The sequence below is a fragment of the Caloenas nicobarica genome, chromosome 4 (assembly GCF_036013445.1).
Source record: "Caloenas nicobarica isolate bCalNic1 chromosome 4, bCalNic1.hap1, whole genome shotgun sequence".
In the NCBI taxonomy this organism is placed as follows: domain Eukaryota; kingdom Metazoa; phylum Chordata; class Aves; order Columbiformes; family Columbidae; genus Caloenas; species Caloenas nicobarica.
The window spans coordinates 32,042,106-32,059,478 of NC_088248.1; the positions used below are offsets into that span (position 1 = coordinate 32,042,106).

General features: G+C 40.5%; 1 protein-coding gene across 1 annotated transcript in view; it reads right to left on the reverse strand.

Annotated features, from left to right (window-relative positions):
- TNKS (tankyrase) overlaps window positions 1-17,373 on the reverse strand; it is a 136,245-nt gene that overhangs the window by 97,598 nt on the left and 21,274 nt on the right. Inside the window, exon 3 of the mRNA XM_065633589.1 lies at window positions 5,031-5,126. Within this exon, the coding sequence (XP_065489661.1) occupies window positions 5,031-5,126 (96 nt within the window). The remainder of the gene's footprint in view (window positions 1-5,030; window positions 5,127-17,373) is intronic.

The window sequence follows — 17,373 nt, forward strand, 5'->3', positions numbered from 1 at the left end:
ACATTCTCTAAGAACTTGAGACAAGACTTACATATATGTATAGTTAGAGCTCCTAGATGAGAGCCATCCAAAAGGTAGACTTCACGTTAGGTCTGTGCCACAAGTACATTTCGCTCACATCTTTCCATAGGCTGGATGAGCAATGCCCTGGCATTCCTGAAGGAAAGCTGATACTCCTTACAGTTCTCCAGAGAGCAGATGTAAGGTACCCCCACAGACTCCAAACGTAAAAGCACCATGTGACACTCATACCAGTGAACTAGAGCAGATGGCTTGCTTCCACCTGAGAAGGCCTTGGTAAAAATGAAGAAAGCAGACCTACCTGAGTGCTAAACAAACAAGAATCACAAACAAAACAAAAACAAACAAAGGCAACTCCCCCCCCAACATTCAAAGCACAAACAAGTGCTGGAGCAGGCTCTTCAGACCTCCTGCTTCAAGACATATACCAACAGCCAATATGAAATCAGGTGCAAGTTTCTGCAGGCCAAGGATATTCCTCAGCTGCTGGGTTTCTTGCACTTCTCTCTAAGGCAGCAGAACCCGGTGGCACTGTCAGAAAGGACAATGACCCAGATAAACAGTCCAAACCATTCTAGCAGCATCTGCCCTCCCTACCGTTAAAACTCCTTTTATACTAATGTTGATTATACTGTTTCTTAAAGGCAGAAGCTATGCCTTGTCCAAATGATCTGATTTCAGAGTACACTATATAAGTATTAGATCAACAAAAGGAAGTGGGGAGGAGGTTGGCACCACCCAAAAAGGAAGTGCCAGTGTCTATCCAGAATGCCTTCAAAATCCTAAGAGTACCTGAAAGGAAAAAACACCAACCCAGAAGGAAAGAGTCTGGGATCTGAGATGGTCAAGCTGTAAAGGTGCCACACTAAAAATACCCAAAGTAAAGTAATTTCTTCTCTTCCTGCTCATTTTAAAATGGATGAATTGTACCTAAGATCCATTTTTCATTCTCTAAAGCTCAGTAAACCTTTTGTAGTGAAGTATCAGACTTTTCCCTTCCTTGCAGGCAAATTATGCCTAGATGGCAGTTCACTTTAAAAAAATTGTGCAAATATATTTCAATAAATGGACTATGCTCTCCCCACTTTAATCAAAAAGTTGACATAACAAACAGATGAAAACATGAATCCTCATTAACACTTCTGGAACCTTCAGTGATCAAGCTGTCCTTCATATCCAAACCACCGAAGTGAGAAATGCTCAATAGGACCCAAGCACTTTGTTTGTAAAAGACATTATTTCCATAGTAAGTAGGAGGATTAGAGTCTTGTTTAGCTTTGAAAATTGATTCTAGTAACAAACAAGACATTATTTCATACCCCAAAAATCTTACTTCAATCTGGAGATGCAGCAGTTTCCAAACTTTTTTCATTTTGACCTGTTTAAAGCAAGTAATCCTTGAAACCAACCAACACCAGTTTTGCAAAACAGTGGCATGGAGCTGTCAAGGACATTATACAACCGAAGTGCCTTCAGTCCTGCTAACAGCTTTGGAAACTGCTCAAGTATAAAGAACAACCATTCACGTAAAGAAAGCATTTCCAAATAGCAGATAATATGGGCAATTGGCAAAAAGGCATCACTATGAAAAAATCAAAACAAATCATTCACAGAAATCATTAACAATATTGTTGGCTCTTCATATGCTGTGCAGGAAAGATATAAAAGGATATTAATGTTTAAATAGGCAATAAGCAGAGTAGGAGAATAATGAAGACTAATATGACTGCAAAAGCTCCCAAAGGCCATGTTCTGGATGGGAGTCCCACAGTGCTATGTACGGCAACAAAGATGAGTCCCCATCTCAGAAACCACACCCCCCAAGGCAATTAAACTAAAATAAAATTAACTAGGATATTAATCTGATGTGTGTCACAGCTCTGTGGTTTAGATGCAATATGTTTTTGGAGTCTGTACTACCACTTCAGCCTAGCGAAAAAAAGAATTACAATCTTTTTTTCTGACAACCAGATTCAGGAACAGCAAGGGATGCTAAGGAAGAAGAAACAAATAATATTCACCCCCTCAGTCATGAAGTGCTTGGCTCACGTGAGTGCTGCTTATCTTGCAAAATGGGAAAAAAAGACCGTTTTCCTGCTCACGTAGTAAAAAGCAGATTCCCCAATTTTATATACATATTTTTTTAAAGAAGCTGGAACTGGGTGTTTAATTTCTATAAAATTCACTTTAACCTACAAAGAAATTTGCAAAGTCTATTTGCGTAAAAATATTAGCCTTTCATTTGTATTATGTATCCTTTATAAAACACAGTTTAAGAAAATGTTGCGAGAAATGGCTAGAAGTCATGCAAGAAACTACTGCATTATATACCTTTCTGTAGTTCAGGAGAAAAAGACACTATACGTTATTCTAGACTGGGAGACAGAAAAGAACAAATCACTGTGGATTCAGCATTTGCTGTCAGATCACCAGAAACACTTTTTACACAGCAGGAAGGTTCCTTTTAAAACACAGAGTATTCTTTGTCAAATTGAGAAGATTTAATCAATTGCCAACACGTGTTCTGTTCACTTTTTCTAAGTTGGAGGTCAAAGACTACAATTGCAGTTCATTTGCAAAGTGATTAACATCAGTGCATGAACGTATGCAAATACTTCATCAAAAAAGTAGTAAGAGGAACCTTGTTCTCCAACAATCAATACAGTAGCAATGTGGAATAGTCTATTATGGTCACAGACACTGATAGAAAGAGGAACCAAAAAAAATATGATATCAGCCTTGACATGCATGCCATTTAAAGATGCAAATAAAGTAATGACTATAGGTTGGTTGTTCAGAATCATTCTGGTTTTAAAAGCTCTAAATATGGGTGTTTCTAAAATCCCAGCATTCAACATTAAATACTGCAAATTAAGTTAATACATCCTACTCATCCTTAATCCAATAATACCTTTAAGTCCTGATGCACCTAATTGCAAAGCATTGCTGTAGCTAAAGATTATCCCAAGCCAGATAGATCCTAAGAAATCCCTTAAGCCCCCTTCTTCAGAGGGATGAAGCAAGACCCGAAGGTAACAACATATGGAAAATGCACGAGAAAGCAGCAGCCTAACAGTGATACTAGAAAGCAGGGCAGCATCCAAAAAAATTAAGCTCTTAATAGAAAGCTTCCATTTAAATGGCATCTAGTGTCAGCTTTTTCAGTTATTGTGAATCATACAGCAGCTAAAGCCTGAATCAAACCCTGTTTACGCAGCTTGGAGCTCAGGTGCACAGCACAGACAGAGCCCAGTGTAGCCAAGAGCCACCTTGAGGACAAAGCTGATAACACCAAAAGCTGATTTTATTGCTGGGAGGAATAAGCACATACAAAAACTACCTCTTGTTATGAACAACAAAACACCTAAATAGCAGCCAAAGGGGCTCTGTGCATGTGTGTTTATATGCACAACCTAGTAACATCCACGAGTTGCAGAAGCTGCCAGTCACTGGGTGCTCGTGTCCGAGGCATTAGGGTGAGGCCAGGGACACAGGGCACTTGCTGCACTTGGCAGGACACTCTCAGCAGGCTGTTTCTAATCCACCTCCACTGGTTTGCTGTGACACACTGCCCTCTCTGTCACCTAAAGCACAAGGTGGAGATCTAGTGCCCCGAGAACTCAGTGAAGCAGAGAGGAAGGTCTGTGATGGTGACTTCACAAGTCTCCTGCTATCCTCTGAAGCTGATTTTTGGGTGCAGCCTGAAGAGCTGCTCGGAGCCTGGAACCTCATTAACACCTTTCAGGTACCTTGATTCCCTGGTGCCCTTTCCAGCCTCAGCATCTGTACAACTGTACCCATTAACAGCCGGAAGTCAGATTAACGTGCTTAGCACAACTAACATTAGTGTTAACACTGTAGGAACGTGTTTAAATTTGACACTGAGTAATTAAACGAAATCACATGTATTTAAAGTGCATTGTTCCAGAGGCACTCTCAAATCACTGCAGAGCTGTAGATAATTATGTATAGTAGTCAGCACACTGGAAAAAGAAGATGAGGAAATGTTCCTGACAAAGTGAAGGGAGCTGGTGTGCTCTGAACATAATCTGAAGAAAGAATATGGGTGTTGCATAGCACATAACCTATAAATTAAGCTGTCAATAAAAAGAGAGAGAGAATAGGGGAAATAAAGGCAAAGAAGAAAAATAGCTATTTCTTCAAATGAACCTCAACTGCTGAATCCCTTTCTATAAATCTAATTGTATATATTTTTAAATCCAAGATTACTTTGTTCTAAACATTATTTCCTAGATGTCAAAATCAGCACAGAGGACCATGTATTTCTCGATACAGATTTGACAGGCTATTATATTATACTTTTAATGCTTACTGGTATGCTACAACAGTTAATTTATTTTTTTTAAAAAAAAAAAAAAAGCTGTGTAAAACCAAAGTTGTATCTGTAGAATATTTTCATGAAACATATTGTTCGTCAGCTAATAACCCTAAAAAGGAAAAAAAATGTTGGGCAAGAAAGAGTTTTACATAAAATGACTAACAAGGAAAATGAAGGAAAGGGTAGCATGTGAATCTGCAGCAAAATATAATGTAACTATTGATCTCTGCAATCATTAGCAGATCATCTTTCAGATCACAGGTACTTCTATAGTTATACAAATGTCCTTGCTTGCTCGACAGTGAAGGTCTTAAAATAATCGACCTGATTTTCTTTTTTTTTTTCTTTTTTTTTTTGCAGGGTTTTGGGGCTCCTATTCAATCTGTATATTGAGTAGCAATTTAAAAGAAAAACAAAACACAGAAACACAGTAAACAATGAATGATGTTATAACAGAAAAATCACAGCATTAGCATAAGTAGAATAAGCAAACATATAGCAGCATAGCAAATGAATGACAGTTACATCAATATGAAATCTGGTAAAAGACAGTTTTAAAGTGCTCTTACACAACAGAAAATCCAAAAAGGCAGAAGGGCTCTGGCGATGCTAAACTTATGCACACAAAATCAACTACAGGTAACGCTGCTGAGAGATGTATGCCTCTTACCCGTGAGTACAGCTTTTGCTGAAGGGTCTGCCAGATCCAGCGCAGATTTCCCATCGGTGTTCCGAATGTTTGGATCAGCTCCGTGCTGCAGCAGCACTGTGCAGGGAAAGCAGAAACAGTATCTCACCTCAGGGATACACAGATTATTTACTGTTAAGTGTCTCCTCGGCATGATGTAGGCATAAACGCACATTGCACAATTTTCTTTATTTTTCCTTCTGCCTTTTTTTTTGTCCTCCCTCTCTCCCTTTTTTTTTTTTTTTTGTTAAGCACTGCAGCAAAGGATGTTCTCCAGAGTAAGGCTAAGTTGGCAAGTTAAGATATAGTAAGATCACATGACTTCGCATGATAAACATGCACCCCGAATCTCTTGCAATACTCAGTTCTGGGTTCCTGCTGACAGCCAGCTGGGAAGCTGCGCGTTCACTGCCTCACAGTGGGAAATCTGCTGTGGAACCTGCTCCTGCCTTTACTACCACTACTGCTGCTTTTTACCATTCCTGTTCCTTTTCCTGCTCAATATTCCCAGTCACCCCGCCTCTGTAAATCAGTAATACTCCAGCTCATCGCTTGTGCACAAAATCATAACCACGGCATACCAGTTCACCTTCAAGAAGTGTAACAAATAGGGTAAGATGTGTAACCTGGTACCCTGCAGTCTGGATGTTCAGATGCTATTATTCTCATTGGTATTTCTTTTTTCTACTAAGCCTATGAACACATAAAAATTCAAATACATAAAAATACTCAGAATGCATAGGAAGGCATTGATACAGTAAATTACCATCTAGAAAAGCTTATAAAAAAGGAAAACGCTATTTCACCTGTAAACTCTCTTGATCAGAAACAATGTAATAACAATGCAATTCAGGCCATCCCCCTCTCTAGATCAAGGCATTTTCTACAGAATCAGAAAACAACGTCCACAGCAAGGTTGAAGGTCTAACAAAAAGGGCTCCAGTCCTCCATTTTCGCAAATGTTGTGCAAAATAAGCAGAACATATCACAATTTCAGAGCAACAGTTACACACTTTGCACAAGTGTGAATAACAGGACAGTGTTCAGAGGTGCAGAGACTCAATGTCAAGGAGACAAATAATGAAGAGCAGCAGACATTTATGGTTGCTCATGTAACCGTGTCTGTTGAGATACAGTGGGACTGAAGGAGTCAAGACAAAGAAACACTTGCAAACACTTTTTGTCACTAAGGGTACAAAACCACTTCGTATACAGGATTCTCCAAGAAAAAACACAACCCAAGCCAGAACAAAAGTAATTACCAGTGTTATATTACACATATCACTTTAATCAGCAAAAGACTGAACTAAACTTTCTAAACTAAAATTTTAACTGTTAGTATTATTTATTCAAATCTCTTTTCTTATACAATTCTGACTTGATATGCTTTTAACATGGCTAAATATAATATATTTCAGCTTACAGGGTGTGATGCTACCTGCTTGCCCCAAGCTGAATTTTTCCGGAAGTTTGGTGCTTTAATGAAGTAAATTGACTTATTTTATGCTTTGCCAAGAAGGTGCAATTGTTCCACATTTTTGAAAGAAGATTCAAATAGGCAGATTGGGATTTTCCTAGGAGGTTTTTTGTTTGGTGGTAGGGGTTTTTTCCCTATGCCAAGACAAAGACAGCAAAATGGGGGGGTGGGGGGCGGGCGGAGAGGAAATCAGCTAGCACGTGCTCAGAGAAGCTTGTTAAGAACCAGCACCTACGTTTCTGAAGATGCCATCTGTGCCATATATGCTACCACCCACTTCGAGATCTTACTCACAGACAGGTTTGACTCCGAGCCAGCCTCACAAGCCAGTTGAGCACACTCCAGCAGGAGGTGGTGAACAGGACTTTTTGCCCATTTTTTAAACACAGCAGGCAGTCCAGAAAGTAAGTATGGAAAGACATGTTCAGTATATCCTGTCTCTGTTCTCTTGGACTATGCTAGAGAATCTATATTTTGGAGGAGTGGGAAGCCATTTGTCCCAAAAGGCATTAGGGTAAAAGCAGGACCCTAAAAGAGGGAGCCAGGAACTGTCTATCAAGAGAAAGCAGGTGGTAGAACAGGATGAAATTGTACCAACTGGGTGAGAAGACAGTGAAGGACTCACATGGCAAAAACCTTGAGACAACGAGCTAGGGGAAAGAACTGAAGAAGATGACGTGGCAGAGGAAAAGATAATAGCTCAGATTAAAAAAGTCCAGGAAGAACGACCTGTAGACAGGAATAACTGGAGGTTTGGACTGGCATGTGAAGCCAAGCTGAGGCAGGTTAGGGTACAAGAAATGTGATTTTGAAAAAGAGCTAGCAGGTGTAGAGATGTCAAAGGGATCTGCAACTGCCTGAGCTCAATGCTAAAACAGAAGAACAGATTTTTCAAGTCTCTTAATTCTTCAGTCCTGTGCAAACCAAACAAGAGCGCTCCTCTGCTGCTTCTGCTGGCACACACAGAAGATGACAACACAGTACTCCTTTCAGCTCCTCTCCAGGCTAAAATGACAAAGGATTATGCAGTGTATCTAACCTGTTCAGTCATGCTAATGAACCACAAACAATTATGGCATGGCTTAGAACATGCTATTTCTGTGTCAGGTTTTTAGTTTTTTAAAAACCTAGGGAAATAATACACTAAAAATTGACTAACAGTACTTAAGTTGGTTGCCTGCAAAAGCCCTGAATTAGTGCCTGTGGAACATGTACTTGAAGTGGCCAAACTAGGTTGAGAAGAAGACCCTGTCAGAACTGAACTGCTGTAACCGTGAGACTTATCTTTCTTGTCTCTGCAATCACTCATCCTATTCACCCTACAGCCCCTCCAACAGCCAAGGGTATGGTCCTGCAGACAGGTCCCTTATTCAGATCTAGACAGATCTACCCTGTGAAATCAATGCAGTAGCATCTTGGGAGGAGAAACCAACCCTATAAATACAGACTGTATTAGAATGCAGATGAATAAAGGAAGTAAATTCAGGTCACAAAGGCAACCTTATATTTGCTCCGTTGACTATTTGGTTCTATCCTCTCCATACTTTTTTCAGTACATAATCTTACAAAAAGGTATCCAAGTGAGCAATGTTGTCATCAACATGAATTAACAAAAGAAATCTAGCACTTGATGTTTAGCCTATCAGTGTAATGCAGCTGTACTTTTATACCCAGCAAACCACAGGTAGCTTTTAATTGAATGTTCTCCTGCTTGTTCAAAACCTTTAACACTTCAGCCCAACACAAAGTCTCTTCTAACCACAGGGTGTTTGAGATCTAGACACAGTGTGTCTCTCTAAATTTCCTTTTCAATGCACCAGGGATGTGTAAAAATGTCAAGATATATCTCCTGTTGAGAAAAACATTCCCTTTTTAATGAAACACAACAGAATAAGCCATTCTAGCTAGCTGTAGCTATTTTGGATTTCAGACACTGCACTCTGATTTTAGAGGATGGTTTCTGAGCAGCTTGGAAAGGAAATATGGCAATAGCTTCTATCAAGAGACTACTGTTAACAGGCAAGCATAAGGGTGGCATACACACAAATTCACTCCTGGAACCCTGTTGATTAGCATATTTTGATATGCTAGTTTGTTTCCTCCAGACAGTGGGGACATTGCGGAGTGTTATTTTTCTGTACTGCAGGCAGAGTCCTTAACAATCTAGCAATACCATTACTTGGCTATCCTTGCCTTCCTACAGACCGTATTGTACCAATGGTGTAAAGGAGTCTGTCTTATAGTTGAATCTTCATATTGTATATGGCCATCGAAGTCCTGTAAACTTTACTCTAGAACAAGCTCTGGACTGTGCTTGGTATGGAATTATATTTTTACCCTCCCTGCAACTGATACAATAGATAAGTTTCTGACCTTCACATACCATCTGAAATGCTTTATTTAATTACACTGCCATTAGACCAGATCAGTACTAGAGATAAGAAAGGCCACATTCTTCCCACCAAATAAAAAAAGTTACAGTACTGCACAGAGCATGAACTACAACCACTATTCATTTCAGATTACTGCCAACTCGCTAAGCAGGATGAATCCTAAAACGAAACACCTGGCCTACAGTCTCCTGGCATAGGGATTTTGAACTGTGAAGCTAACCAACACTACCTCATTTGGCTGTCAAATCAAACTCACCAAGAACAAATGTTTTTGCTTTTGGCAGTTTCGACCTTCACATCTTCAACAGCAATGTATGGCAAAAACTTCTCCAGCAGCTATATAGCAACAAGGGAGAAGTAAGGTTTATTAAAAGGAAGAAAGAAAAAAAAAAAAAAAAAAAAAAAAAAAAAAAAAAAAAAAAAGGTGGGAGTTTGTCTACAGACAAATCATCACCCAAATACTTAGCCCTTCCTCCTTCATACTGCCTCAGAAGGGCACTAAAGGAAAACATTTTGATTGAAAGACAGAAATACAATGTAAATAGAATGGGAATTAAAAAAAAAAAATCAATTTGGTTGCTTCAATATTAGTCACAATCAAAGATCAGAATATTTCTGTTGCAGTTTGTCTAGGCTCAACATTCACAAACTTCCCAAGTATACTTACAGGAATGCTGATGAAAAAGTTCACAATTGTTTTTAAATAGGATGCACATTAAGTATAAAAAAGGGCACATCCAAGCCTTTGAGTGTTGAGTGAACAATGCAACAACGGGCAGACCTTCCAGAAGTATCTGTACTTAAAGCTGCCAACTGCTTTTAGTTACATTTCCAGAATCTTCAGTTCCTCGCAGCTCTACCATTGTCTCCTCTCTCCCTACCAGTTCTTTTATCCCTGTGTCCCACTGCCTTGCGCTCACAGTCCCTTCTAGCTACCCTAGCTTCAGAATATATCCTTTCTTCCTCCTTTTCTACTTCACCTTCCAGGACACGACCTCCAAAGGTCCTTTCCAAACCATATTACTGTAGTTGTATCTACTTACTCCCAAAGTATCAAGGTACAGAGAAAACAGCTTAAGAAAAAGCCCTCCTTTTGACTCACAACATATGCACTATCTTCCATCTCCCTAAAGGAAACCTTTAAAGCTGGCCAGTCTCTCACTGACTTTAGGTCCCAGGAATACACACACATTTACCTCAGTACTAGTCCCATACAGGATGTTTCGAAGTTATACTAGACAACAAGCAGAATGTGCTCATTTACCTCCACATTCTGAAAACACTTAGACAACACCCTGGAATCCAAACTATTAATTTTTTTCAGTCAGTGCTAAATGCATCTTCTCCCTCAACTACTTCTACATGTAAATCAAACCACTAAGGTTGAATATACGAGATACAGCTAATAAAATTAACCCCACAACAGTATAACCGATTAACTTTCACCACTGAGCAGTCCTGATCTTGGCTGCATGATTAAGAAAAAAGTTATATCCACCAGCCACCAGAACTGCAAGGTGAAAGCAAGAGGGGCAGTAATACTACAGGGGCTGCACACAGCTCTAAAGGTTTGAGTATCACTACTTAACCTGATGACATCCATGGCCTCAAACACCACTGCTAGCTAAGCTACGAGGAGTTGGAAAAAGGAGAGGAGCAGGTACACTGTCGACTGGCCGTCTACAGTGAAAGCCATCAAAGCTGAATCTAGAGAGGATTATGGAGCTGAGAGGCTAAGCACACAGAAAAATTTAGTTCAGAGTCAGGGCAGGTTAGAGGCCATAACCAGGAGTATCTGGAAGCACTGCAGGTGGTTTACTGGTAAGAAGAGATGATAACCAGGTGGCAGTTCTGGGACAGAAGGACAGGAATGCATTTGGTAGAAGAGACAGAGAGAGAAGAATGAAAGAGCATGCAGAAGCAGCAAAGAGGAAGAATAATGGCAGGGTGAACAATTACACCCTAAGGGAATTCAGGGAGAAACACGATAGAAAACCACATGGGTGCAGGTAGGACACATAAGGAAAAGTTGCAGAAGACTGGATTTCCAGCAACTAAAGTGTCTGCAAACAGATAATTTCTGAAGACTTCAAAGACCTGCATTACCACAGCTGCTTTACAGGCTTCTATTGCTCAGATGGACAATTGAAGTGGATTCTTCCAGGCTGAGAGTTGCTTTTTTCTGAGGCAAAGGCCAAAGACCTCACTAATCTGAGAAATTACATCCAGCTAGTCTCAACATCCCTGGGTCAAATGGACTGTGCAGAACAGTGCTTAGCTTGAAGGGGAAAAGCAAGGGTCCAAACACCAAGCTACAGGGCAATAAGGAACATCTTTAGTAGGATGAGAACAGACAACACTTCTAGGTAGAAAGCAGAAGAACATGCAGCCTTTATTCCCCCACCAATATAAAAAGAATATAAATATAAATATAAACATAAACATAAACATAGGACTGCTAAGAATTATAAAGCTGGTCCCCCAGCAAAAGAAGCACTGTCACAGGCTACAGTTTCACCTAAACCAACCAGGCTGGCAGAATCACCATCCCCAGCCCTATATTGCCCACCCTGCTTTGGGTTGCTGCAAATGTTTGATCAGGCAAAAAGGCAGATTAGAAAAGTGATAACTTGCCCATTCCATTTCATCATGCAGTGACATGACATGCTCTGGTTGGCACAAGAAATGACAGTACAGGAGCACGTGCAAGTGACATGAGTTGAAAAGGATCATTTTGTTGTTCTAGTTAAGAGTGTATTTAACATCCCTAGCCAAAGTCCTGGTGAGTCAATGTCAGCTCCAAGCACTTCCCATCATTTTGTGTTCCCTACTCCCCATGTTCAGGGCACTCCAGTTTCCCATTACTCCAGACAGCGGTTTTATTCCCAACAAACCAGCATGCTGGTTTTGTTCTTTGTTGGGGACAAACAGAGCAAGAGACAAATTAGTTGACCGCAATAATATGAAGCAGATGAAAACAAGCTTACAAAAGCAACACTAGGCCCCGCTATGCTGAAAAAAAAAAAAATTAAAGGGAACTAGAACAGTGCTCTCCAACAGCATAGACAGAAACAAGAGTTTTGGCAGCAGGAGAAAGCAGCAGACAAGTTGTGGGGGAAAGTGATAGAGTTTTGAGCAACAGAGAAAAGCCAGAGACAGTTAATATATTAAAAACCAAGAGGGAAACAGCTGTGAAATAGCTCAAAGAAATTAGGATGCATTGGTCTAGAAAGGTGACAGCCAATGACCCAGCTGAAGTATCTCTATACCAACGCACACAGCACAGATAGCACACAGGAGGAGCAGGAAGCCACTGCGCAGCTGGAATGGTACGATCTAATCACTATCATTGAAACATGGTGGGAAGGATCACACGTCTGGAGTGCTGCAATCAACAGCCAGAAACTGTTCAGAAGGGACAGGCAAGGGAAGAGGAGCAGGCAGTTGCCCTCTATGTAAAAAAATGGATTGAGTCCACAGAGCTGCCTTTGAAAAACAGCAATGAACAAGTTGAGAGCTCATGGGTAAAAATTAGGAGGCAGGCCAACAAAGGAAACCTCATGGTTGATGTTTACTACAGGCTGCTGGACCCAGGGGAGCTTGTTGATGAAGAGTTCTTACTCCAGCTACAGGAGGCATCGCACTCACAGGCTCTGATCCTGCTGGAGGACTTCAACCACCCTGACATATGCCAGAAAAGTGACACAGCAAACTGTCAGCACTCCAGGAGATTTCTTGGAGTGCACTGAGGATAATATCTTAATCCAGGTGACAGCACAACCAGAGGAGAAGCGCTACTAGACCTGTTGCCTGCCACCATAGATGAACTAATTAGGGATGTCAAGATTGGCGGCAGCCCGAGATGCAGTGGTCATGTTCTGGTAGAATTCCAAGCCTTGATGGATGTGGGCCACATGAAGAATTTTAGGAGAGCAAACTTTCAGTTGTTTAAGGAATTAATGGATGGGACCCTCTAGGAAACTGCTCTCAGGGACAAAGCAGCTGAACAGAGCTGGCAGCTCTTTAAAGACACTCTTCTTAGAGCACAAGAGCTCTCGATTCCCACATGTAAGAAATCAGGCAAGGAAGGCAGGAGACAAACACAGCTAATGAAGGTCAAACTGAAGTGTAAGAAGGAAATACACAGGCAGTGGAACAAGGGACATATATCCTGGGAAGAATACAGGGATGCTGCCCAGATGTGTAGGGATGCAATCAGGAAAGCTAAGGAACAGTTGGAACTGAATTTGGCACGGGATACAAATAATAAGAAGGGCTTCTACAGGAATGTTGCCTAGAAAAGGAAGATGAAAGAAAACATATCCCCCTTGATAAGTAAGACATGAAAACTAGTGACAACTGATATGGAGAAGGCTGAGGTACTCACCAATTTTTTGCCACAGTTTTCAATGGTAATTTCTCTTCTCACATCTCTCAAGCCTCTGAACCTCAAGGCAGAGACTATGGAATAAAGTGCCTCCCATTACACACGAAGATCAGGTTCAAGACCACCTGGGGAACCTGAACATACTGAAATCCATGGGACCCAGTGAGATGTATCCCCAGGGTCCTGAGCAAATTGGCTGATGTAGTTGCCAAGCCATTCTCAATCATATCTGAAAAGTCATGGCAGTCAGGCAAATCCCCAGTGACTGGAAAAAGAGAAACATTGGACCCATTTTTAAAATGGGTAAAAAGGAGGACCCTGGGAACAAGCAACCAGTCGGTCTTGCCTCTGTGCCCAGCAAGATCATGGAACACATCCTCCTGGAAGAAATGCCAAAACACATGGAAGACAGGGAGCTGATTAGAGACATCAAGGGCAAATCATGTCTAAATAATTTGGTAACTTTCTATGATGGAGTGTTTGCATCAGTCGACAAAGGAGAAAAACTACAGATGTTATCTACCTGAACTTCTGTAAGGCTGGAACAGGTTGCCCAGAGAAGTTGTGGATGCCTCATCACTGGAGGTATTCAAGGCCAGCTTAGATGAGGCTTTGAGCAACCTGCATATGGCAAGAGGGTTAGACTACATGATCTTTAAAGGTTCATTCCAATCCAAACCATTCTATGACACAAATCCAGCAGGTCAGTTCCTGGAGATACACAGTTTTACAATTTATACAGACATACAGTCTTAAATGGTTATTTCTAAGTAAGGAAAAGCTACCTCTAGTAAAGAAATGGTACTTCGGCCAAATGTGATGTAATCTAGATTAAATCATAGCACCTGGTTGCATATTTCTATTACCTTGTCATTAGACAAGCAATGATAGCAACTACTGGGGGCATTAATATATGCTAAGAGACTATACATGCAGACACCTTGGAATATGGCTCCTAGCAGAGGCACTTCTTGCTTTACAGCTGAAGTGACTATTTGGTCCATCAGGGACAGAGGACAGCCATATCAAACATCTCACTTTCTTGACACAGATCTGCTCTATGAAAGGCTGGTTCTCTTGCATTCATAAACTGCAGAAACTGTACCAGTTCCTACAGTAACAGGATGCAACTACTAAATTGAGCAGAGGCCCAGTAAAACATTGAAACAATGCTTACAGGTCAGACGTTCCTTCAGCTTGCGTGAACAACTCACAGAAACAGGCTTCAAGGCAGCAAGAAGAAATCAAAGCAGCAGCATGAACAAGGTCTCCCTGTACCAACTTCTTCATTGTTTGCCCCAGAAGTACTTTTAGACTTTGCTCACTGAAATTTCAACCTCTTAGCAAGAGAGCCTGACTCCTGGTCTATATATATATACACACACACACATATATATATATACACCTCACTTCCCAACACACTACGAAATACTTCAATGTATTCTAGAGTTAAGATTGCATTTGATTAGATAAATGTGATCTCTGGAACATCTAAGTAAAGTAGGGGGAAAGGATCTGAACCAGACAACCAAAACCACAAGCATCACTGCAACGGTCAGAGGTCTTCCAGCAGGGCAAGACAACACCTTTTAAAAAGGCTCCCTCCTCCCTCAGTGACTGTTCACAAGTGTTTCCCCATAAGTAGGTGTACCTTAACTATGATTAGTTTTTTTATACGTAGGAAGCACTACAAAATTGTTCCCTGCTATGCCAGTTCTGCCTACCAGTGGTTAAACACACACAGGGAGAGAGAACAAGCAGAAAGTTCCATAGGCTGTAGGCAGCACAGTGGGCTGATAATATCCTTCTGCCCTTAGAGAAAGAGCTAGAGTTGGTAGATTGTTCAGCCTACGTGAACAGCAATTCAAAGCCTTCATCTTGCCTGAACTTAAGTAAATATTCCTGTTTCCTTTTTTGGATAGAACACTAAGTTAAAATTTTCCATTTGAGCTAATAGTGAGAAAACAAAAGTATATGCAGAATGCAGTCTTTTAGAGAGCAACCTTAGAATCTTAGTGTCACTGCAGATTTTTATTTGCTAGGGTTTTTTTGCATGATGCAAGAGATGGCTCTGTCATTCCAGAATGCTACCCCCAAGTACACAATCTGCACCCAAAGCTGTGTTGTGTAAAGAAAGCTTTGGGGCTTCCACAATGAACTGCAAAATGTAAGAAATCCAGAAGCTTCACTTGAGTTACCAAAAAAAAAATTATTTGAGCTAGTAAGCAATTAAAGACAATACACTTAGTGATTACTTAATCCCGTTTATTTGCAGCCATGAACCTGCACTCCTTTTTCACAGAATCATAGAATGGTTGAGGTTGAAGGGACCTCTGTACATCATCTGGAACAACCCTCCTGCTGAAGGAAGACCACCTACAGCCAGTAACCCAGGACTACAGCTAGATGGCTTTTCAAATCTCCAAGAACGGAGACTCCGCAATCTCTCTGGGCAACCTGTGCTGGTCACCCTCACAGTAAAAAAAAAAAAAAAAAAAAAAAGTTTCCTGATGTTCGTGCCCATTTCACACAGGGGCTTAAGAGTCACACTCAAGTGTGTTCAAGTAGTCATTTGAAACATGTATGTTATTAGCATGCAAAATGGAATAGAACACCCTTTAACCAAACAAGCTTAAAAACAAAACAAACCCCACTTTTAACCCATTTGTAGATGGTATGGGTTGAGGCCTCACTATACCACAACTAAATCACATCCCTTTTCCTTGCAAGCAACAATTCTGCAGCTACTTAGTTTCTAAGCATTCATTTTAGTTACTTTATATTGAACAGCTAGAAATCTTAACTGCTGCCTTACTGTCTGAGCAATTTATGTTTTCATCTATATCCCAAACTTAAAGCCGCTTTGATTGCTTCATCTCAATTTCACTTTTCTCTGAATGAATTCACCTTTCTACTTCAAGTTTTATTCAAATAAATGTCAGCTGTAATCCTGATATCCCACTTGACAGATTAAGAGCTCTGCTTTCAGTGTCCTTGAAAAGCAAAAGTAGCCACGAAGGCAAATCAGGTCAACAAGTAGCATCCTAAGAGGAAAAAGAGAGTTAAGAGACTAGTTGCTCTCTCCTACTGCATATGCTAAGCCATTTCTTCCAGGCAAAGTTTGGAGGGAAAAAAAATCCTAGTGGAAGTCAGGTGATTGGTGGCATGTAGAATTAGCTATGTGGCTATCAGAATGCATTATTTGCCAGTGCACTAAAATAATTAGGAAGCAACAGACTGAAAAGTCTTAAAAGCTTCTTAGAACCTGTCCTGGATAAATAATTTTTCTGAAACAGAAGGGGCATGCACAATCAAAACTAGTTTATCTTTTTAGCACCAGAAGAAACGTGTTGAAGAGATTCAAACCCTACCAGCAGCTCTCCACCCACCACTAAGTGAGGTGAGCACAAGAAGGGAAAAAAAAAAAAAGAAAAACAAATAAACAATCAAAACACAAAACAAAACAACTGTCAGAATCCAAGACACAACCTTACCCAGGCTTTTCCAGATGTGAACTTCAGTGCCTACCAGCCTTCAACAGTACACATCTCGGGGATGGTATCTTAGACACCCAATGGAACACACACAATCACATCAAAACATTACTGAAACTCTTACAATTAAAGAAGCACCAACATGCCAAATAACTTTCACGTATTTTGCATAAAATTTGAACCTTTTGCCAGTTTTGTAAACTCATCATTAGTCCACAGCACAGTGACCAAATATTTAAGAAATACCAGAAGTACACAAAGCTTTAAGAGTACCAAGCTGATCAGTCCACAAAATTGTGGCTAAAGCTACAGACTGGCCAGAAGACACGGGCATTCTCAAAAAATGCTGTTTCTGAAGTAAACATCAGGAAGCTAAAAATACATTAAGTTCAAGCAAATACTCCTAACAACTGACTAGCTAGTAGCACTACATGTATCGGTCTTGGAAACTTTCCCCAGCCACTTAGACCATATTACTATGTAAAACAGTCAAATTGTTTTCTGTTCTTAAAGGCCAGAGCTCTATCCATTTGCTCTCCAGTCCTGGAACTGCTCACCACCAAGCCCTGTTGAT